At 39.4% G+C, this 21,579-nt stretch overlaps 1 protein-coding gene across 2 annotated transcripts; it reads left to right on the top strand.

Annotated features, from left to right (window-relative positions):
• The first annotated feature begins 13,531 nt into the window (after positions 1–13,531).
• Positions 13,532–19,455, top strand: LOC135543860 (uncharacterized). 2 transcript variants are annotated; one of them, XM_064971182.1, is made up of 5 exons: positions 13,532–13,690; positions 17,671–17,971; positions 18,190–18,444; positions 18,550–18,684; positions 18,797–19,455. In XM_064971182.1, exons 2-5 carry the CDS (start codon positions 17,953–17,955, stop codon positions 18,931–18,933), a joined length of 546 nt encoding a protein of 181 aa, XP_064827254.1. In that variant the 5' UTR covers positions 13,532–13,690; positions 17,671–17,952; the 3' UTR covers positions 18,934–19,455. The 2 variants fall into 2 exon arrangements, with proteins under 2 accessions (XP_064827254.1, XP_064827253.1); XM_064971181.1 differs by having other exon boundaries at positions 17,639–17,971.
• Positions 19,456–21,579: the final 2,124 nt, after the last annotated feature.

Raw genomic sequence — 21,579 nt, 5'->3', positions numbered from 1 at the left:
GCCTCCCTTTCTCTCTCTCTCTCTCTCTCTCTCCCGTGTTTGTGTGGGCGTGGTTCCCAATCTCGGCCTGATTGCCTGCGCCAGCTGGAACCACTTATCTTCCCTTTATATGTTCTGTTACCAGTGTTTCTTGTTGTCAGATCGTTGTTTCTTCCCTGAGGTTGTGTCGTGTGTCCGTGCTCTTCTCTTGTGTGGATTATCTGCTGTGCTCCTTCCTACTCATCTGGACACACTCCCCTGGTTTTCTCGGCACGTTATCGTCGGAAGAGGCGCCCGAGTCCTTGGGTCGGATTCCGTCTGAGTACAGTCTGTCTGTCATGTTGCTGCTGTGAACTACATTCATTAAACCATCGTTGCTTGCATCTTGCATCCGCCTCTGTATTGTTACACATGTACGTAAACTTCTGACTTCAACTGTATATCATGAGATAGAAGATTATGGATATTAGGCTATATTCTGACATTATTATATAAGGGCATTGAAGATAAATCACAATCAGTAAAACCAATTATAGAGCTAGTTAACCAGCAGTTTTACATACATTTTCAACATCAATGATCAGCTAATGGTCTATCCTCTTTCCCTGATGTCAATCACATCTTCAGGAGGCACTGTAACTAGTAGGCTACCCTCTTTTCCTGATGTCAATCATGTCTTTAGGAGGCACTGTAACTAGCTTGCTTACAATTTATGATGACTGTGTGTGTTGCAGAAATAAATCTAAAATGCAAACATTTCACTACAGAGGCAGGGGGGGTTTGAGCTCCTGTTCCCTGACAGGTATGGACACGGCACTGCAGAGAGACAACAGTTCAGAAGAGCTCTGTCAGGGTTTACCAGAATTGGACCCAGAAGCAGACCAGGACAAGGAGAGTAGGAAGAAGGTGAGTATTTATTTACAAGTGAATGTGAATGGGTAGATATATCCAGGTGGCGTAGCGGGTAGCGGTGGTGAGTTGATGGGAGTAAATAGGTGGATCCAATGGGGTAGCGGAATTCTCCGACGACCAGGCGGGAATGGGGTAAATGATCCGGGTGAGTAACTGAAGACAGAACAAACGGAGGTAAGTTTAAGGCAAGCAATACGTAAAAAACAACAAAACAAATTCTATCCAACTTGAGGCTGATACTATGGCACGACATACTGTTCATGGCTAACGATCCGGCAGGGAATGGATGTCCGGGCTTATGAAGAGGAGAGATGATGATCAGGACCAGGGGTGCAGATAGCTGATGGGATACAGGTGCGGGTAATCCAAACTCCCAACTGGCTACATTGCCCGGCAACCAGACAGGGTGCGTTCCAGGACGCCGGAAAAAACACTCCAGGACAGAACACAGAGGCAAAAAACAGACTCAGGAAACGGGATTCGTGACAAGCTCTGCATCACCAGAACTCATTTCTTTCCAAATGGACAATCATGCCTCTGGACTTCCCTACTGGTGTTAAGTGTGTCTTTGACTACATAAGTGGACTTGTAACCAGTTAGGGTTCAGTTGATGTATATTTAATCTGTACATGTCATAGGACCTTATTACTAAGGTACATGCTTATACATACTTATTTCCCTGTATATACTGTATGCTAGGAATTCATGACTGGGTACTAGCCATTTTACTTACTCCTGTTTATCTGGTCTTCATGACATCGTTTATGTGTGTTTTAGCTATTCAGGCCATGAGGTAAAATCTCTCTGGGTCAAGATGTCTGCCAGTCAGTCATTGTTCACCCTCACCCAAAATGGCCAGCCATTTTGGGTGATCATCATGTCCAGGTCATCATGTCCCGGTCACTTGCTAGCTACATCCAAAATGTTGTGGGGGAACAGGGGAGGGTAGTACGTTTTTTCCCTGGTTTTACATTCACTCTTTTGCAGGTTTTACTGTATACTTTCTTCAATCCAAGCAAGAATTCCTCATCTGCTCGCATGTTCCTGTCAGCAGAGACTCTACTTGAAGATTTTGTGTACTTTATCATACAACCATACCAGCAGACAGTCAAAGAGAGACCATAATAGTAAAATGATTGACCATACAGTATACTTACTTTGCATAAAACTAATGTGACGTTTCATGCCCTTTTTGATGACATCATACAAACAAACATTTAAAGTCGTCCTAAGGAAACATAACTAGGAAGACACTGATGTTGTAGGAATAGTAACATTATGGGCATTCAGGTTAAAACGTGTGTTTATACTGTGAGTCTAATTATTGACCTTTCTGTTATTGTCTAGAAGCTATAAATGAAAGGTGTGTCAGCCGACCTCCACATGTCTTAAGATTGTGAGCACTGAGCAGAGGTCAAATTAACATCACAAACTGTAGTTCAAACTGTTTTCATATTGTAAAAGAGAGGATTTATGATAGGTATGAGGAGAGCATATAATTTCTAAAAAACATCTAGAACATTTGTCATCCATTTAGTTTGAGGAGAAGTCAACGTTGACATTTTCACATTAGTCAGTGAATTTCGTCAGTATTTTGAATGCATTAAGATGTTTTCTACCAAATGAATGTGTAATTAGATGATTGAATGTGATGACCCACATCACATGTTGATATTTGTTGAATATGATTGATCTTTCTAAAAGCATACACTTACTGTGCATTAGGAAAAGTATTCTGATCCCTTGACTTTTTCCACATTTAACACATGTTATGTCCCTATTTAATATAGGCCTGCTATCTGGTGGGAGATGTAGCTATTTAATATAGGCCTGCTATCTGGTGGGAGATGTAGCTATTTAATATAGGCCTGCAATCTGGTGGGGGGTGTAGCTATTTAATATAGGCCTGCTATCTGGTGGGAGATGTAGCTATTTAATATAGGCCTGCCATCTGGTGGGAGATGTAGCTATTTAATATAGGCCTGCTATCTGGTGGGGGATGTAGCTATTTAATATAGGCCTGCTATCTGGTGGGGGGTTTAGCTATTTAATATAGGCCTGCTATCTGGTGTTAAACAGCCACCACTAACATTGAGTGGCTGCTGCCAACACACTGACACTGACTCAACTCCAGCCACTTTAATAATGGGAATTGATGGGAAATGATGTAAATATATCACTAGCCACTTTAAACAATGCTACCTTATATAATGTTACTTACCCTACATTATTCTTCTCATATGCATACGTATATACTGTACTCTATATCATCGACTGCATCCTTATGTAATACATGTATCACTAGCCACTTTAACTATGCCACTTTGTTTACATACTCATCTCAGATGTATATACTGTACTCGATACCATCTACTCTATCTTGCCTATGCTGCTCTGTACCATCACTCATTCATATATCCTTATGTACATATTCTTTATCCCCTTACACTGTGTATAAGACAGTAGTTTAGGAATTGTTAGTTAGATTACTTGTTGGTTATTACTGCATTGTCGGAACTAGAAGCACAAGCATTTCGCTACACTCGCATTAACATCTGCTAACCACCAATTCTAGGGACAGTAAGAAGGCCTGTTTCCTGTGACCATAGCGTACGTGTAGGTATGTACGGCAGGAGCAATTCGGAAGGATAGGTAGGAGCAAGCCCATGTAATGCTTTATAGGTTAGCAGTAGAACCTTGAAATCAGCCCTAGTCTTAACAGGAAGCCAGTGCAGAGAGGCTAGCACTGGAGTAATATGATCATTTTTGGGGGGTTCTAGTCAAGATTCTAGCAGCCGTGTTCAGCACTAACTGAAGTTTATTTAGTGCTTTATCCGGGTAGACAGAAAGTAGAGCATTGCAGTAGTCTAATCTAGAAGCGGGAAAAGCATGGATAGATTTTTCCGAGTCATTTTTTGATAGAAACTTTCTGATTTGTTACGTAGATGGAAAAAAAGCTGTCCTTGAAACAGTCGTGATATGTGTGGTGGTTAATTTCTGTATTATCAAATGAGGAGAGACAAACTTCACACCAGTCAGAGTTATACTGAAACTACATTTTTAATAATAAGAGTTTGCAATAGCAATGACTTTCAACGATTCACCATTTTCTAATGATCCGTTGAGAATGATAACACAATGGCTCCTGAGATTTTTATAGTAAAGATCCACCACCTAAGTAAACATAACAACCCACAGATATTAAGAACAGTTCACAGAGTGAGACTTTATAAATGAGAAAGGAGTATCCCATAGCCAGATAGCATTCACTATAAATGATCGTTCAGTTTGGCCCGTAAGACAGAGGTTCTAATCTCGTTCCTGGTACTTCATAGCACAAAAACACCAACTCATCCAATAGCATAACTCAATTGTCAACTCTAGATACCCCCATCTCAAGTAAAACCCCTTCTTGACCCCACTCCTGGACAAGGTCACTGAGGGGAGGGAGCCTCCAGGTCATACACTATCCCAGGATAAGTGCAATATCAGAGAGGACATACAATGGTTCCAGACACTGACATACACCTCCCCCAATGCCAAAGGAGGGAGTGACTGGCGCACAGACATTGTGGAGACAAGTAATTGGTTACCCACTAATCACGCCATCCCTTCACATGGTTTAGAATAGGTAAAGACACATTCACATATGAAGACAATGTTCCATCCTGTCCTCTTCCCTTTCTGATATTCTGCATAACATCAGGGATATGTGAAAAACAGCCTGATCTCTCCTCGCTCTGGGCCCCAAATGACTGAGCCCCAGCTGAGGGAGGAAGTGCAACTAGCAACACCAGAGTCCAAAGGGATACATTCTAATAACAAGTTTATCACATAAGCATATTATGCAGTTAAGACATCTTAATTATCTATGTTACCCAACTTATTCTGATTCATCCACCACATATGTTAGTTAAAAAAGAGAGTAACGCCGATGTCCTTCACAGTTTTTTTTAGACGACTCTACAACCATCAAGATGAATTGTCAGATTCAACAGAAGATCTCTTTGTTTCTTGGGACCTAGAGGTAGCATCTCTGTTTTGTCCAAAAAAAGTAGAACATTTGCCGCCATCCACTTCCTTATGTCTGAAATATAGGCTTCCAGGGATGGCAATTTTGGGGCTTCATCATGTTTCATCAAAATGTACAGCTGTGTGTCATCAGCATAGCAGTGAAAGTTAACATTATGTTTTCCGAATGGCATGACCAAGAAGTAAAATATATAGTGAAAACAATAGTGGTCCTAAAACGGAGCCTTGAGGAACACCGAAATTTACAGTTGATTTGTCAGAGGACAAAACATCTACAGAGACAAACTGATATCTTTCCGACAGATAAGATCTAAACCAGGCCAGAACTTGTCCATGAAGACCAATTTGGGTTTCCAATCTCTCCAAAAGAATGTGGTGATCAATGGTATCAAAAGCAACACTAAGGTCTAGGAGCACGGGGACAGATGCAGAGCTTCGGTCTGACGCCATTAAAAGGTAATTTACCACCTTCACAAGTACAGTCTCAGTGCTATGATGGGGTCTAAAACCAGTGAGGAACACTATATACGGCCCAGGAGGCCTGTAAACAGCAACTATAAAAAGTAATTGCTATTAAAAGTGGCTGCATAGATTTCATGACTAGAAGCTCAAAAGACGAAAAATATGTCGTTTTTTTGTGTAAATTGAAATTGCTATCGTAAATGTTAGCAACACCTCCGCCTTTGCGGGTTGTGTGGGGGATTTGATCACCAGTGTAACCAGGAGGAGAGGCCTCATTTATCACAGTAAAGTCATCAGGCTTAAGCCATGTTTCAGTCAGTCCAATCACATCAAGATTATGATCAGTGATAAGTTTATTGGCTATATGTCACGCTCTGACCATAGAGAGCTTTATATGTCTCTATTTTGGTTTGGTCTGGGTGTGATTTGGGTGGGCAATCTATGTCCCTTTTTCTATGATTTGTATTTCTGTGTGTTTGGCCGGGTGTGGTTCTTAATCAGAGGCAGCTGTCTATCATTGTCTCTGGTTGAGAACCATACTTATGTAGCCTTTTTCCCACCTGTATTTGTGGGTAGTTGTCCATGTACCATGTTGGCTTCACGGTTTTGTTTTTGATGTTTATTGTTTTGTTGGCGACATCTTATAATAAAGAAGTATTTACGCTGACCACGCTGTGCTTTGGTCTACTGTTTCCACCTTAGATGAGCGTGACAGAACTACCCACCCCCAACATGGAAGAGAGGACTGGACGTGGGAGGACATCCTGGATGGCAAGGGATCCTACACATGAGAGGAGATGCTGGCTGGAAGGGATCGCCTCCCATGGGAACAGGTGGAGGCAGCCAGGAGAGCGGAGGCAGCAGGAAAGGGAACCATTGTTATGAGGGAACACGGCTGGCAAGGAAGCCCGGGAGACTGCCCCAAAATTATTTGGGTGGGGGCACACGGGGAGTGTGGCGGAGTCCGGTTGGAGACCTGAGCCCACTCCCCGTGCTTACCGTGGGGAGCATGTGACTGGTCAGGCCCCAGGCTATGGGGAGATGCGCAATGTGTCTCGGCCGAGCATTCACAGGCCGGTGTGCTCGGTGCCAGTGTCCCAGGTGGAAGTGGGCATCCAGCCAGAAAGGGTGGTGCCAGCTCTGAGCTCGAGAACGCCAGTGTGCCTCCACAGCCCAGTGTATCCGGTGCCTCGGCCTTGGAAGAGTCCTCCTCTATGTCTCCCCAGCCTGGTGGGTCCTGTGCATTCAACCTAGAGCCAGGTCTCCTGTGTGTCTCCCAATTGATATTCATTGTTTTGTTGGCAACATCTTAAAATAAAGAAGTATGTACGCTCACCATGCTGAAATTTAGTCCAGTGTTTCCACCTTAGATGATCGTGAAACTATAACTGCCTTGGAGGTGAGTATTCTAAAATTAAGTAGCTCTATTTTGAGATGTGAGATATCACAATATCTTTCAATAATGACAGGAATGGAGAAGGTCTTTATTGCAGTGAGATTGCTAAGGCAAATACCTCCATGTTTAGATTTGCCCAACCTAGATTAAGGCACAGACACGGTCTCAATGTTGATAGCTGAGCTGACGACACTGACTGTGCTAGTGGCAGACTCCACTAAGCTGGCAGTCTGGCTAACACCCTGTCTCATTGTGGAGCGAGGGGAGTTAGAGACCTGTCTATGTTCGTAGATAAGATGAGATAACCCCTCCAGCTAGGATGGAGTCCGTCACTCCTCAGCAGGCCAGGCTTGGTCCTGTTTGTGGGTGAGTTCCAGAAAGAGGGCCAATTATCTACAAATTCTATCTTTTGGGAGGCACAGAAAACAGGTTTCAACCAGTGATTGAGATGTGAGACTCTGCTGTAGAGCTCATCACTCCCTCTAACTGGGAGGGGGCCAGAGAAAATTACTTCTCTTTCTAGCTAATTTACATGCTGAAGCTGTGTCGCGCTTGGTAACCTCTGACTGTTTCATCCTAACATCGTTGATAACATGGATAACAATATCCCTGTACTCTCTACACTGGCCAGTTTTAATCTTAGCCAGCACCATCTTCAGATTAACCTTAACGTCAGTAGCCCTGCCCCCTGGTAAACAATGTATGATCGCTGGATGATTTGTTTTAAGTCTAATACTACGGGTAATGGAGTGGCCAATAACTAGGGTTTTCAATTTGTCAGAGCTAATGATGGGAGTCTTCGGTGTCTCAGACCCCGTATCGGGAGGGGGAGAGACCAGAGAATGCTTGACCCTTGCCTAACGATTGTCTCTGAAGCTGGGCTTGTAGCACGTCTATCCTCGTCATAAGGCGATCGTTCTCCTGTATATTGAATACAGCGACTGCAATTAGAAGGCATAATGTCAATGTTACAACTACCTTCGGCTGGTGGAGATCCTGACGAACCACGTCCAGATAAAGCGTCCGGGGTGAAAAAAGTTTAATGGAAAAAGTCGAGCAAGGCAAAAAATTAAACGGTAATTAAAAAGTAAAACCCGTATAGTTGTCAGGTATCAAAGTAAGGTTAGCAACAAACTGCACAACAGCACGCAAACAAGAAGTAAATGTGTGTCTGTTTTTAATTGTTTTTATCTAAAGGGTCAAAATCGAAATTTGCAATTATTTTCTAATATATTGTGAATGTGGGTCTCTGAATGAAAACATATATGTATGTAAAGGTATTGCAAAAGTTTTAAGGTGTTTTAGAGTTTCATGTGATCTATACGTCTTCAAGCATAGTATTATTTGAAGTTATAGAATTGATTTGATTATGAAGACACTTCCTGTCGCTGTGGAAGAATTGTAACTTTCTTTGACCTTTTAAAAGCGTAAGGCAACTTGATGTTGTCTGGGCTCCCTGCTTGTGACATTAAAACCCTGCAAGCTCCTCCATACCTTCAGGCTCTGCTCAAACCCTACAAACCAAACTGAGTTATGCGTTCTGACACCTCTGGTCTCTTGGGACACTTCAGGAGGGCAACTCCTGGTCAGCCCAGTCCAAGCTCTTCAATGTCCTGGCACCCCAAGGTTGGAACCAGCTTCCACCTGAAGCTAAGATAGAAGAGTCCCATCTTCTGAGGCCTCATCCTAGTCGAAGAGTATTTTAATATATCCCACAGCACCACTCCTTGACCCCCCCCCCAAAAAAAAACCTTTGTAAATTAACTATCACATTAGACTATTTTTCCCCTTACAAGCTCTGACTTTACTGAAAGCGACTTTATTGAAGAAAACATGACTTACGATGATGATGGTATGTGGTTGTCCCACTTTGCTATCTTAAGCCCAAGCTTCCCGCTAGTGGGACAAATTCCGGTGAAACTGGAGGGCCCGCAATTCAAATAGATAAACATAAAAATTACGGATATACATTTAGGTACAAATAAGTGTCTTATATCGGTTGAAAGCTTAAATTCTTGTTAATCTAACTGCACTGTCCGATTTACAGTAGCTATTACAGAAAAAGCATGTCATGCGATTGCTTGAGGACGGTACCCCATAAATTCACAAATAGAGATCAAATATACACTTACTTTCTGAAAATATTCCTCTGATTTGTCATCCAAAGGGTCCCAGCTATAACATGTAGTGTCGTTTTGTTAGATAAAAGTTTAGTTGGCGACATCGAGTTGAGTAATCCAGTCGTTCAACATGCAGACAGGAATCTGAAAATCTACCCCTAAACTTTGTTCCTACAAGTCAAAATACGTTTCTATTTACTCATCAGATACCCTAAAATGATATTTCGTACAGAAAGTAGTATGTTCAATTGGGAAACCGATTTTAGCAGGTGCATCCTGTCTTTATAGCATACAAACACAAATTTCCAAGAATGTGTCCTTGTACTAAGACTGATATTTCTTAATTGTTTTGGAAGTTACAAGCCTGAAACCTTGAACATAGACTGCTGACACCTTGTGGAAGCCATACGAATTGCATCCTTGGAGCTAACTTCCAATATGCACTTATACTCGCCATTCTAAGAGGATGGTCTCTCTCAAATAAACATTCAGGTTGGTTTTTCTTTGGATTTTCTCCTACCATATCTATTGTGTTATATTCTCCTACATTACTGTAACATTTCTACAAACTTCAGTGTTTTCTTTCCAATGGTACCAATTATATGCATATCATGGCTTCAGGGCCTGAGCAACATGTAGTTTACTTTGGGCATGTCATTCAGGCGGAAATTGGGAATAAAGGGGCCTAGCCCAAAGAAGATTTATTAAAATGAATGCACTAACTGTAAGTCACACTGGATAAGAGCGTCTGCTAAATGACTAAAATATTAAATGTAAAAAGCCTATTGAGTGAGATCTGTTTTCTCAAAGCATTACGGCATTTCTCTTCAAACTGCTCCATCTGTTGAGCATGGCAAGTTTCATGAAACCACTTCTGAGAGATGGCAGTTTGGTGCACCTCCCACTCTGTTTTCATGTTTATGTCTACAGTATCTGATGTTCTTCCTGTGTTGAGAGCTAGATGACAGTTTATGTTGTTTTGAATGAAACACCATAAAGCAGAACATCTTGTTATTACATGTAAACATACTCATTCAAGGGTTTTTCTTTATTTGTACGATTTTCTACATTGTAGGATAATGGTGAAGACATTACAACTATGAAATAACGCATGGAATCAGTTCATAATCAAAAAAGTGTTAAACAAATCAAAATCTTCAAATATTTTTCAAAGTAGCCACCCTTTGCCTTGATGATAGCTTTGCACACTTTTGGCATTCTCTCAACCAGCTTCATGAGATATTCACCTGGAATGCATTTAAATTAACAAGTGTACCTTTTAAAACTTAATTTGTGGAATTTCTTTCCTTCTTAATGCGTTTGAGCCAATCAGTTGTGTTGTGACAAGGTAGGGTTGGTATACAGAAGATAGCCCTATTTGGGAAAAGACCAAGTCCATATTATGGTCAGAAAAGCTCAAATAATTAAAGAGGAATGACCGTCCATCATTACTTTAAGACATGTAGATATTTCAATCAGGAACATTTCAAGAACTTTTAACGTTTCTTCAAGTGCAGTCGCGAAAATCATCAAGCACTATGATGAAACTGGCTCTAATGAGGACCGCCACAGGAAAGGAAGACCCAGAGTTATCGTTGCTGCAGAGGATAAGTTCATGAGAGCTTCAGGAATTGCAGCCCAAATAAATGCTTCACAGATTTCAATAACAGACACATCTCAACACCAACTGTTCAGAGGAGACTGTGTGAATCAGGCCTTCATGGTCGAATTGATGCAAAAAAAGCCACTACTAAAGGATATTAATAATACGAAGAGACTTGCTTGGGTCAAGAAACACAAGCAATGGACATTAGAAGGTGGAAATCCGTCCTTTGGTTCCAACCGCTGTGTCTTTGTGAGATACAGAGATGCTGAACAGATGATCTCCGAATGTATAGTTCCCTCCGTGAAACACGGAGGAGGAGATGTGGGGGTGCTTTGCTGGCGACACTGGCAGTGATTTATTTAAAACTCAATGCACACTTAACCATCATGGCTATCACACCATTCTGCAGCGATACACCATCCCATCGGGTTTGTGCATAGTGGGACTATCATGTGTTATTCAACATGACAATGACCCAGACACCCCCAGGCTGTGTAAGGGTTATTTGACCAAGAACGAGAGGGATGGAGTGCTGCATCAGATGACCTGGCCCCCACAATCACCCGACCTCAACCCAATTGAGATGGTTTGGGATGAGTTGGACCGCTGAGTGGATAAGGAAAAGCAGCCAACAAGTGCTCAGCATATGTGGGAACTCCTTCGAGACTGTTGAAAAAACATTCCAGGTGAAGTTGGTTGGGGAATGCCAAGAGTGTGCAAAGCTGTCATCAAGGCAAAGGGTGGCTACTTTGAAGAATCTCAAATATAAAATACATTTAGATTTGTTTAACTCTCCATATGTGTTATTTAATAGTGTTGATGTCTTCACTATTATTCCCCAATGTAGAAAACAGTACAAATAAAGAAAAACCCTTGAATGAGCAGGTGTGTCCAAACCTTTGAATGGGACTGTGTGAATGTGTACATTGCCTTCGGAAAGTATTCAGACCCCTTGACCCTTGACCTTTTTCACATTTTGTTAAGTTACAGCCTTATTCTAAAATGGATATAAAAAAGGAAAATGCCCAGCAATCTACACACAATACCCCATATTGACAAAAGCGAAAACAGATTTGCATACATTACAAAATCTAGAAATGCCTTATTTTTATAAGTATTCATACCCTTTGCTATGAGACTCGTAATTCAGCTCAGTTGAATCCTGTTTTCATTGATCATCCTTGAGGTGTTTCTACAACTTGACTGGAGTCCATCTGTCGTAAATTCAACTGATTGGACATGATTTAGAAAGGAACACACCTATCTATATAATGTCCCACAGTTGACAGTGCATGTCAGAGCAAAAACCAAGCCAATAATCGAGGGAATTGTCCGCAGAGCTTCGAGACAGGATTGTGTTGAGGAACAGAACTGGGGAAGTGTTTGCATTGAAGGTCCCCAAGTACACAGTGGCCTCCATCATTATTAAATGGCAGAAGTTTGGAACCACCAAGACTCTTCCTAGAACAGGCCGCCCAGCAAAACTGAGCAATCGAATAGAAGGGCCTTGGTCAGGGAGGTGACCAAGAACCCGATTGTCACTCTGACAGAGCTCTCGAGTTCCTGTGGAGATGGGAGAACCTTCCAGAAGGACATCCATCTCTGCAGCACTCCACCAATCAGGCATTTATGGTAGAGTGGCCAGACAGAAGCCACTTCTCAGGCACATGATAACTCACTTGGAGTTTGCCAAACGGTACCTAAAGCCTCTCAGACCGTGAGAAACAAATGATGAAAACAAGATTGAACTCTTTGGCCTGAATGTCATGTGTCTCATCTGGAGGAAACCTGGCACCATCCCTACAGTGAAGCATGGTGGTGGCAGCATCATGCTGAGGAGATAGTTTTCAGTGGCAAGGACTGGGAGACAAGTCAGGATCGAGGCAAAGATGAACGGAGCAAGGTACACAGAGATCCTTGATGAAAACCTGCTCCAGAGTGCTCAGGACAACGCAGGAGTGGCTTCGGGACAAGTCTCTGAATGTTCTTCAATGGCCAAGTCCGAACGAACATCTCTGGAGAGACCTGAAAATAGCTGTTCACCAACGCTCCCCATCCAACCTGACAGACCTAGAGAGGATCTGCAGAGAAGACTGGGAGAAACTTTCGAAATACCGGTGTACCAAGATTGTAGAATCATACCCAAGAAGACTCCAGGCTGTAATCTCTGCTAAAGGTGCTTCAACAAAGTACTGAGTAAAGGGTCGGAATACTTATGTAAATATGAAAAAAAATTGAATACATTTTAGGATAAGGCTGTAACGTAAAAAAACGTGTAAAAAGTTGAGGAATACTGAATACTTTCGGGAAGCACTGTATACATGGAAACACTTCATTGCATGCAATTGATAATATTTTGTGATTATAATGGAAAATGATATGGTTGAACATATATGATCGCTTTGCTGGTTTGCCGGCGTTACTAGTCCTGGACTAAAAAGCTATTTCAATAGTCATTCTTTATTGATAATGTTTTTTAATTTGAGGACAAGACTTAATCTCTGTCCGGGAAACTGGCCGATACAGTATTAACCTTCCCAAGTTACCATTACTAACGAAACAAATCTTTACAACAAGAAAAAAGACAGTATTGAATTTTGAAATATATTTTTCCAAAAAACAAATACCAACATTGGGAACTATTGTCTCTACAATGATTTTGATAATGGTTGTATTGGATCAGACAATTTAATTGTTTTTTCTTTATTTTATTATCTTTCCCATTGCAGTTGATTAGGATTAAAGTTAGTGACCTTTTAATTGTGTTCCTTGGATTATATTTTAGATGTTGAATTGACTCTATTCATCCACCTTAGCTGTGGACAATCATCATTAAATAATATGGCAGTAAATGCATACCAACAAGTTAAGTGGAATAAAATATGAAGTTTGCAAGCAGACACAGTATACTTGTGGTTTTCTGTTCACACTAGGTATGCACTGCTTACAAAAGTGTGAAAGTCTGTCTGTCACCCTGACAAACATGCACAATGTCTTCTCTACAAGCCTGTCTTTCATTTGTAGAGTATCAGCACATTATGATCAGTTCACAACAATTCACTCAGTATTTATGGTAGTGCTCCTGTGAGACTTCTGCTAAATGTCACTTGTTTTGTGCAGCCAGAAGAGAAATGGATCCTGTGATTACTATAGTTATGGTGGTGGCAGCAGCAGCAGCACAAGGTGAGACATTATATTACACAGAACAGAGGCCTAACCAAGACTTAATAAGACACTAACAACAATGATGCTAATATTTGAACATGTTCTGCTAATCAAATTTACATTTATTAGATTATATAGTTACCAAATGTACACAAAATAATAATAATAATAATCAGTCCATATATATACACACAGGAGTGTGTCCACTAATAACAAGTGTTAGATAAATAATATAGAACTGAGATATATAAAATGTTTGCTTTGCAAAAATTTGAATATTTGGTATTGGATTAATGATATATTTTACACCTTCAGACTTACATTAATGCATCATAGACATACACTTAAACACTTGTTACAAAACTGATTAACTAGCCTGCTATTATTGGTGTAATCGTAAGTCTAGGGGTCTTTGAAAATAGAAATAATAAATGATCAAGCCTACAAGCAATACAAGACTCTATTATTATGGTAGGATATTATAATATTGTTTTAAATACCTCAATGACCGTAAAGGAACTCACACTACAATCTATCACCCTCATGCATTTAAGGAAATCACGAATATCATTGATATATTGGAACTAGTGGATATATGGAGGCATACATATCCTGACCTAGTGAGATATACATAGCGGAGTCTCAAGCAAGCTTGTCGTCTTGATTACTTTCTTATTTAATTCTCGTTGTCACAAAAAGTTTAAAAAGTGTTGATAGGGGATAGAATGCAGTCGGACCTTCAAATAATTGGCATACACATTACTCCTACAGAATTTCCACGTGGGCGAGGATATTGGAAATGTAATCAAAGTCTATTCGATGATTGTTTGTTTTTAAAACTTCTTTGGGATCGGTGTCCTTTCCATAGGCTAATGCGATTAGCATGTGGTTCTAAGTAACAAGTACATTTCCCAGGACATAGACATATCTGATAACGTCAGAAAGCTTAAATTCTTGTTAACTTAACCGCACTGTCCAATTTACAGTAGCTATTACAGTGAAATAATTCAATGTTATTGTTTGAAGGAGAGTGCACAATTTTGAACATAAAAAGTTATTAATAAACAAATTAGGCACATTTGGGCAGTCATGATACAACATTTTTAACAGAAATGCAATGGTTCATTGGATTAGTCTAAAACTTTGCACATACAGTGGCCAAAATCTAAATTGCACCTGGCCTGGAATAATACATTATGACCGTTCTCTTGCATTTCAAAGATGATGGTAGAAAAATACATACAAAAGAACAGTTGTTTTTTTCTTTGTATTGTCTTTTACCAGATCTATTGTATTATATTCTCCAACATCCCTTTCACATTTCCACAAACTTAAAAGTGTTTCATTTCAAATGGTACCAAGAATATGCATATCCTTGCTTCTGGGCCTGAGTCAAAGGCAGTTAGATTAGGTTATGTCAATTTACGCGAAAATTGAAAAAAAGGGGAGAATCCTTAAGATCTCGGACAGAAGAATGAAGAACTGACTTTTTCTGACATAACATACTGTAGGTACAGCAGATCCCCTTATTGTATGGGGCACTATTAAATGTGCCTTTTGAGGGCATGCAATTACAATAATAATTTTGAAAACAAAAGCAATTGAGGTCAAAAGAGTTCGTATTAACAAAATAAATAAAGTACTAATTGTACAGATATATGGCAATAAAAACTGAACCACAGAGGCACAGAATAAGTTAGAGGAAATACCAAAATAAATGGAGGAGCCAATTCAAGAAAGACCAAGTGTAATATATTATAAAAAAATTAATTGGGAAAAATGCACCAAATTATTTTTTAATATTCAACATAGAATTGCTAACAAAAATTATTTACATAAACTTGTTACAAATGACAGTGTTACCCATGATTCACCAAACAATAATTTGAAAGAGGAAGCAGAGTACTTTAAGCACGTCTTCATTTCAGTCTCCTCCATCTCATTTAACCAAATATTATAATTTTTAATGTAAAATGAACAGCTGTATAGAAAGACTAATGTGAAGGCCAAATTGTAGAGTAGGAACTTCTTGATGCAATTAAAGCCTTTAAATCTGGGAAAACTCCAGGGCTGGATGGAATACCAGTTGATGTTCTCAGAGAATGTTTATTGCATGTTTTACAAACTCCTAGAAAAATGGTAGATTATCAGATACTCAACAAGAAGGACTGATTTAATTATTAATCAAACAGGACCCAAGTGGTAAATATAAAGATCCAGTCCATTTAATAATGTGGAGGCCCCTTACACTTCAGTGTTGTGATGCAAAAATTATATTAAAATGAAGAGGGCATAGAATTTAAAAGGTATTGTTGGATATTAATCATCCATATCACACAGGTTTTTAACATGGACGATACATTGGAGATAATATAAGACAAGTACTGGAAACGATAGAACACTATGAACAATCTGGGAAACCAGGCCTGTTATTCATAGCTGATTTTGAAAAGGCTTTTGATAAAGTACGACTGCAATTTATATATACAAGCTTGGAATATTTCAATTTTTGAGAATCTCTTATACAATGTGTTAAAGTTATGTATAGTGTAAAATAGTAAATAATGACGACTTCTCTGAAAGTATTCAACTGTCACGAGGACTAAAACAAGACTGTCCACTATCGGCATTTCTATTTATTATGGCAATCGAAATGTTTGTTATTAAAATCAGATCCAACAGCAATATCAAGGTGCTAGAAATCCAGGGTTTGAAAACAGAGGTGTCAATTGTAAGCCAATGATTACTGTTTTCTTTTAAATCAAAATTCTGGATCCCTTCACCGCCTCAGAGGATCTAGATACTTTTTCTAACCTCTCTGGATTACAACCAAATTATGATAAATGTAATACTATACTGCCTAGTGAATCACACACAAACATGTTTTTACATTACCATATAGTTTACCCATAAAACGGTCTGATGGTGACGTGGACAAACTCGGTATTCATATCCTGAAAGGAAGAAATTATCTCACTACAACAATACATTACTTGGAGATGATTCCACATGATATGAGCCTGGTAAGAAAATACAGATTTACCCAACTCTGTGGATACAGGTGGAGACTCCATCATTAACCAACCCTGTGATCTACTGTTCTAATCCCAGTTTCTATATCTCAACAATGATGTTAAGTAAATTGGTATCTTATTGACTAAGGCTTTATAAAGAAAAACAGAATAATGAAGTGACCTACGTGTTTTTAGCAAAGTCCAACCAACTTTATGATGAAGGATACAGTGGTGTCAAAACTGTCAGATATAAAACTAAGTGTTCTATGATAAATTGTGTGAAAGGGCTTCAAAGCACTGGTAGCTGCATTCATGTATTTAATATCACCATAATGTATAACAGGAATAAATGTAGACTGAATGATCTGTTTTCTACAATTTAATGAAAGGCAAGACCTATTCCTATAGAAGAAGCCCAACTTAATTCTTAATTTCTTCACTAATTCGTCAATATGCTTTTTAAAAGACTTTTCGTCAATCCAGAAAAAAATACATGTCTATTTGTGGAAGAATCCCCTTGATTAACTCTTTAGTCATATCTCAGTTTACCTTGTTTATGGCCTTGTTGTTTATGGCCTTGTTGTTTATGGCCTTGTCTACAAATAGCAACATATTCTTTTAATTATATGAGAAAAGAAGATTCAGTTTTATTTGTAACGGCAAGCCAGACAAAATAAAACAGGCCTATTCATATAATGAATATCAATTCAGACTGCAGAAATGATTAAATATTAAAGCATTAGACCTATCACTAAAGGCTTTAGTCATACAAAAGTTATTCTTAAATCCGAACTGGTTCTCTAGCAGATTAGTAAGAATGTCTCCCATGTTCAAGAATGGCCTGATGCCGTCACCTGGTGAATGGAGTGTGGAGGTATAGTGTTTGTCTATGTCCTAACACTAGCATTGTCCCCATATCATAACATAATGACCTAACATCAATGCTCCACAGTTAATGCCATGGCCTGTAATCTCTCTCACAAGAATGGAACTCATCAATGCTATGGGGCTTTGGGAGAACCTTTGTCCATACAGCTGGCTGCAGACAGCAGAAATGAAGAAATAACATTTAAAAAAGATCTTACTCGTATTCTGAACTTCCAAACTGGAAAAGACTGGAGACCTAAATTGCATCAGGATTATGTGAATCGCTCCGAGTTCTTAAATAACACAACATTCAGGCTGGACAGAGTTACAGAGGAAGACTCTGGAGATTACCAATTGAATATATTTCATTCAGAGGGAACACAGTTGCGGAGAGTCAACATGCAACTTGAGATACAAGGTACAGAATTTTTTATTTTTTTAGTTTGTCATGGTAGAAAAGGTGTATTTCTGAAAGGTCACCAGGATATCAGTACTTCAATAGGTTTGTACTGTAGGACTTGGCAGCAGTAGTACAACACATAGAAAGTATATTGTTACATCATACAGTACTTTAGATATGTTTTAATGAATCAGAGTTAGGGTATTAGAGTGATCTCTTGTGTTTGTGTCTTCAAGCCTCGGTGTCAGAGCCAGTGTTGTCTCACCTCTGTCTGCCTCATGGAGAAACCGTGGTCAGATGCTCCTCAGAGGGAGATGGTCTTCAGTACAGCTGGACCCTGAATGGCCAGAATCTGACCAGGAGTGTTGCCTATGACCACTACCAGAACAGTGTCATCATACTGAAGAGTGATGTGACAGAAACCCTGACCTGTATGGTTCAGAATAAAGTTAGCAGCAGCAACTCCACTATTCATCTACTGGCCTGTCCAGGTAATGTCAGGACAGTTGACTTCATTCCCACCTTTTGAATTAAGAGTACAACTCTGTTTCATTTACATGGTCAACAAGTGTTGTGTACTGATGTTTTCTTTCTAGTTGTCTCTTCCCAGTTTCCTTCAGTAGCTGTGACAGTGTCTGTGGCTCTGACTGTTGGAACTCTCACACTTCTTGCACTGTTTGTTGGTATTAACCATCTATGCAAGAAACAAAGATCCAGATTTGATCATTCAGGTACAATTTTCTAGGCAATTTAGTTTCAAGTCCAGAATGTTTTAAATGTTGAATAAACATGACATTTTGTTTCATGTCCAAATTGTACAATAGCTTTCTTTTCATATTTCAGAACGCTGTGACGAGGTTGTTGTTTACGCTGACGTGAAAATAAATCAAGCAAGGAAACAGAGGCCCCCAGACACAGAGACAGTGGTGTATGGACAGATCAAAATGGCTGTACACCCAGACGTGGCAGGCAGCCCATAGACTCAAGGGTAGACATTTTAACCACATGTAGCTTTGTAAAGCAGACATAAGACAAGGGATGAGTGAACATTATGTGGATGCACTGATTGAGTAGATGAGACAGACCATCAAACTTAAAGACTAGTGTCAAATAAACACATCAAGATGACATCATGCATCATGTAAGGAATGCTAGGAAGATGCACTGCATGTAGTTTAGAGTTTGTTAACATGAATTACTGTCTCATTTTGTATTGTATATTGTACAATGGTATAACAATTTTAAAGTATTTTGTAACTTTTCTTTAAACCCACAATATCAATGTTTCTCTATTTCAATGTTAGTGAACAAGTGAACGAATGTGAACATTTCCTGTAAACTGAGCTGCAATATCATACTGTAAATGTAATGCTTTCTTTCTTTTTAGGCATCCATGTTGTTGTACGAGTGTCTATTTGAGATCAAATACTCATTTATAATGGTTATATAATATATTGTTAATGAGGGGTTTTAAATTAATAAAGGCTTTGTACTTCTTTTACATTGTTTAACGTATTCATGTGTGATTTCTTACATATATTGTTGCCGTGAAAACATGATATGGATAACAGAATGAAAGATAATGTAGTTGCATATAAAAAAAGTTTTTCACAGTGTACTAACCCTTGCATGTTTTGTTATGGAGGAGTGAAGACCCCTGGTGAGACATTAGAAAGCACTATCAATGTAAAATATTGGATTGTTAGAATGTGTAACTTCAAAGTGCACAATATTTAATTGAATTGTTCCTTTTGAATATAAACCAGACAATGTCTCCCTGTGAAAAGAGACTCTTCTTGAAGTTATTGTGTACTGTATGACACAAACAGACCAACAGACAGTCAAAGAGAGACCATGAAAGTGAAATGATTGACCATAGAGTGTACTTACTTTGCATAAAACTAATGTGACGTTTCATGCCCTTTTTGATCATACAAACATTTAAAGTCATCCTAAGGAAACATAATTAGGAAGACACTGATGTTGTAGGAATAGTAACATTATGGGAATTCAGGTTAAAACATGTGCTTATACTCTGAGTCTAATTATTAACCTTTCTGTTGTTGTCTGGAAGCTATAAATGAAAGATGTGTCAGCCAATATTGTATTGTGGTCACTGTGCGGAGGTCAAACTAACATCACAAACTGTAGTTCAAACTGTTTTCATATTGTAAAGAAGAGGATTTATGATAGACATGAGAAGAGCATAGCGGAGAGGAATGTGCACAGGCAGCGCCCCACAGACCACAGCAAAAACAAAATAAATACAATCCCCTCCTGGGTAAAATTGATGCGAGCAATGAAGCAATCAAAGAAGTGACCTGTGACCTGCTGTGACTCATTCATTTCATTCTCGAAAAAGTCAACTATTTTTCTCTACATTTAGACTTTGGAAAGTTCATTTTGTCAGTATTTGTGTGAATTAATATTTTCTCCGTCAAATAAATCTGTGTAATAATGAAATGGCTGAATGTGATGACCCACAACAGATGTTGATACTTGTGGAAGATGATTGTTTTTACTCAAGTCAGTACTTCAGTACTGCTGACACTGACAGATGGTCCCAGGTTCTCATCAAACTACATGGTAGTGAATAATACCTCACAATGTGTAATAAGTTGCAACTTCTGTTCTTGAAACAGGTACTTGTGGTTGGGAGTTCACACCAAGTAACGTGTGACAAAGAAGTGTGACACACCAAGAAGTTGTGCTGTCAACAAGCTTGTCTTTCATTTATTGTGCTTCTAAAAATGCAATGTAAACATTTTATATTAATCCTGTTGCTTAACCCTTGTGTTATCTTTAGGGTCAAAAATAACCCTCCACTATGTTTTAACAGCAGAGAAAAACCCCTAAATGAGCTTTTTTCATCTTGAAATGTGATGACTTTTCCTGGAGTGACCCCAACATTAGAAAAAGTTAAACATGGGCTTTGTTCATATTTCCGTGAAAGCTGTACACCACCAGGGTTCAGAGATTGTACACACCACAAAGACACAAACAGAATCGGTGTGCTCCTGATTGAACTCAGACAGAACTAAAACTTTATTGTGCATGTGCAGCATCTCCCCTCTACATGACTCAAGTTCACAGACAAAATAAAAACCATTTTAGACTAAATAAACATTTCTTGAAAGTATTGTTTACTCATGGGGAATGCAGGCAGAGGCTATAAAGGTGCTGCAGATGAGTCACCCCAGTTCTCTCTTTGCTGAAGCCATGAGTCCACATTTCAGTGCCCAACAGGTCGTAGATCAAATGTCAGATGTCCAGGAGGAACAAGAGAACAATGATTTAGAAGAGGAGGTATCTGAAGAAGATGGAGAAGAATACAACCCAGAGCACGATGCATCATCTTCAGATGAAGAAGAAATCCCCCAAGCTGAAAGAGAGGAATTGTCAAAGAACAGCAACATGGTCCTTGTCACCAGATGACAACCAGGGCAGGATGGCAGCACAACATGTCATAAGGATGACCCCAGGGCCCACAAGACATGCAGTTGCCCATTCCCAGGACATCGTGTTACGGTTTTCTTCTGGTGAAAGAGAGGAGGACCAAAATGCAGCGTGGTTATCTTTACACATCTTTAATGAAAGATGAAATATGACCAATATGCAAAAACAAG

This window comes from Oncorhynchus masou, chromosome 8 (genome assembly GCF_036934945.1).
Source record: "Oncorhynchus masou masou isolate Uvic2021 chromosome 8, UVic_Omas_1.1, whole genome shotgun sequence".
Taxonomy (NCBI): Eukaryota; Metazoa; Chordata; class Actinopteri; order Salmoniformes; family Salmonidae; genus Oncorhynchus; species Oncorhynchus masou.
This window is presented reverse-complemented; position numbering and strand designations above follow the sequence as displayed.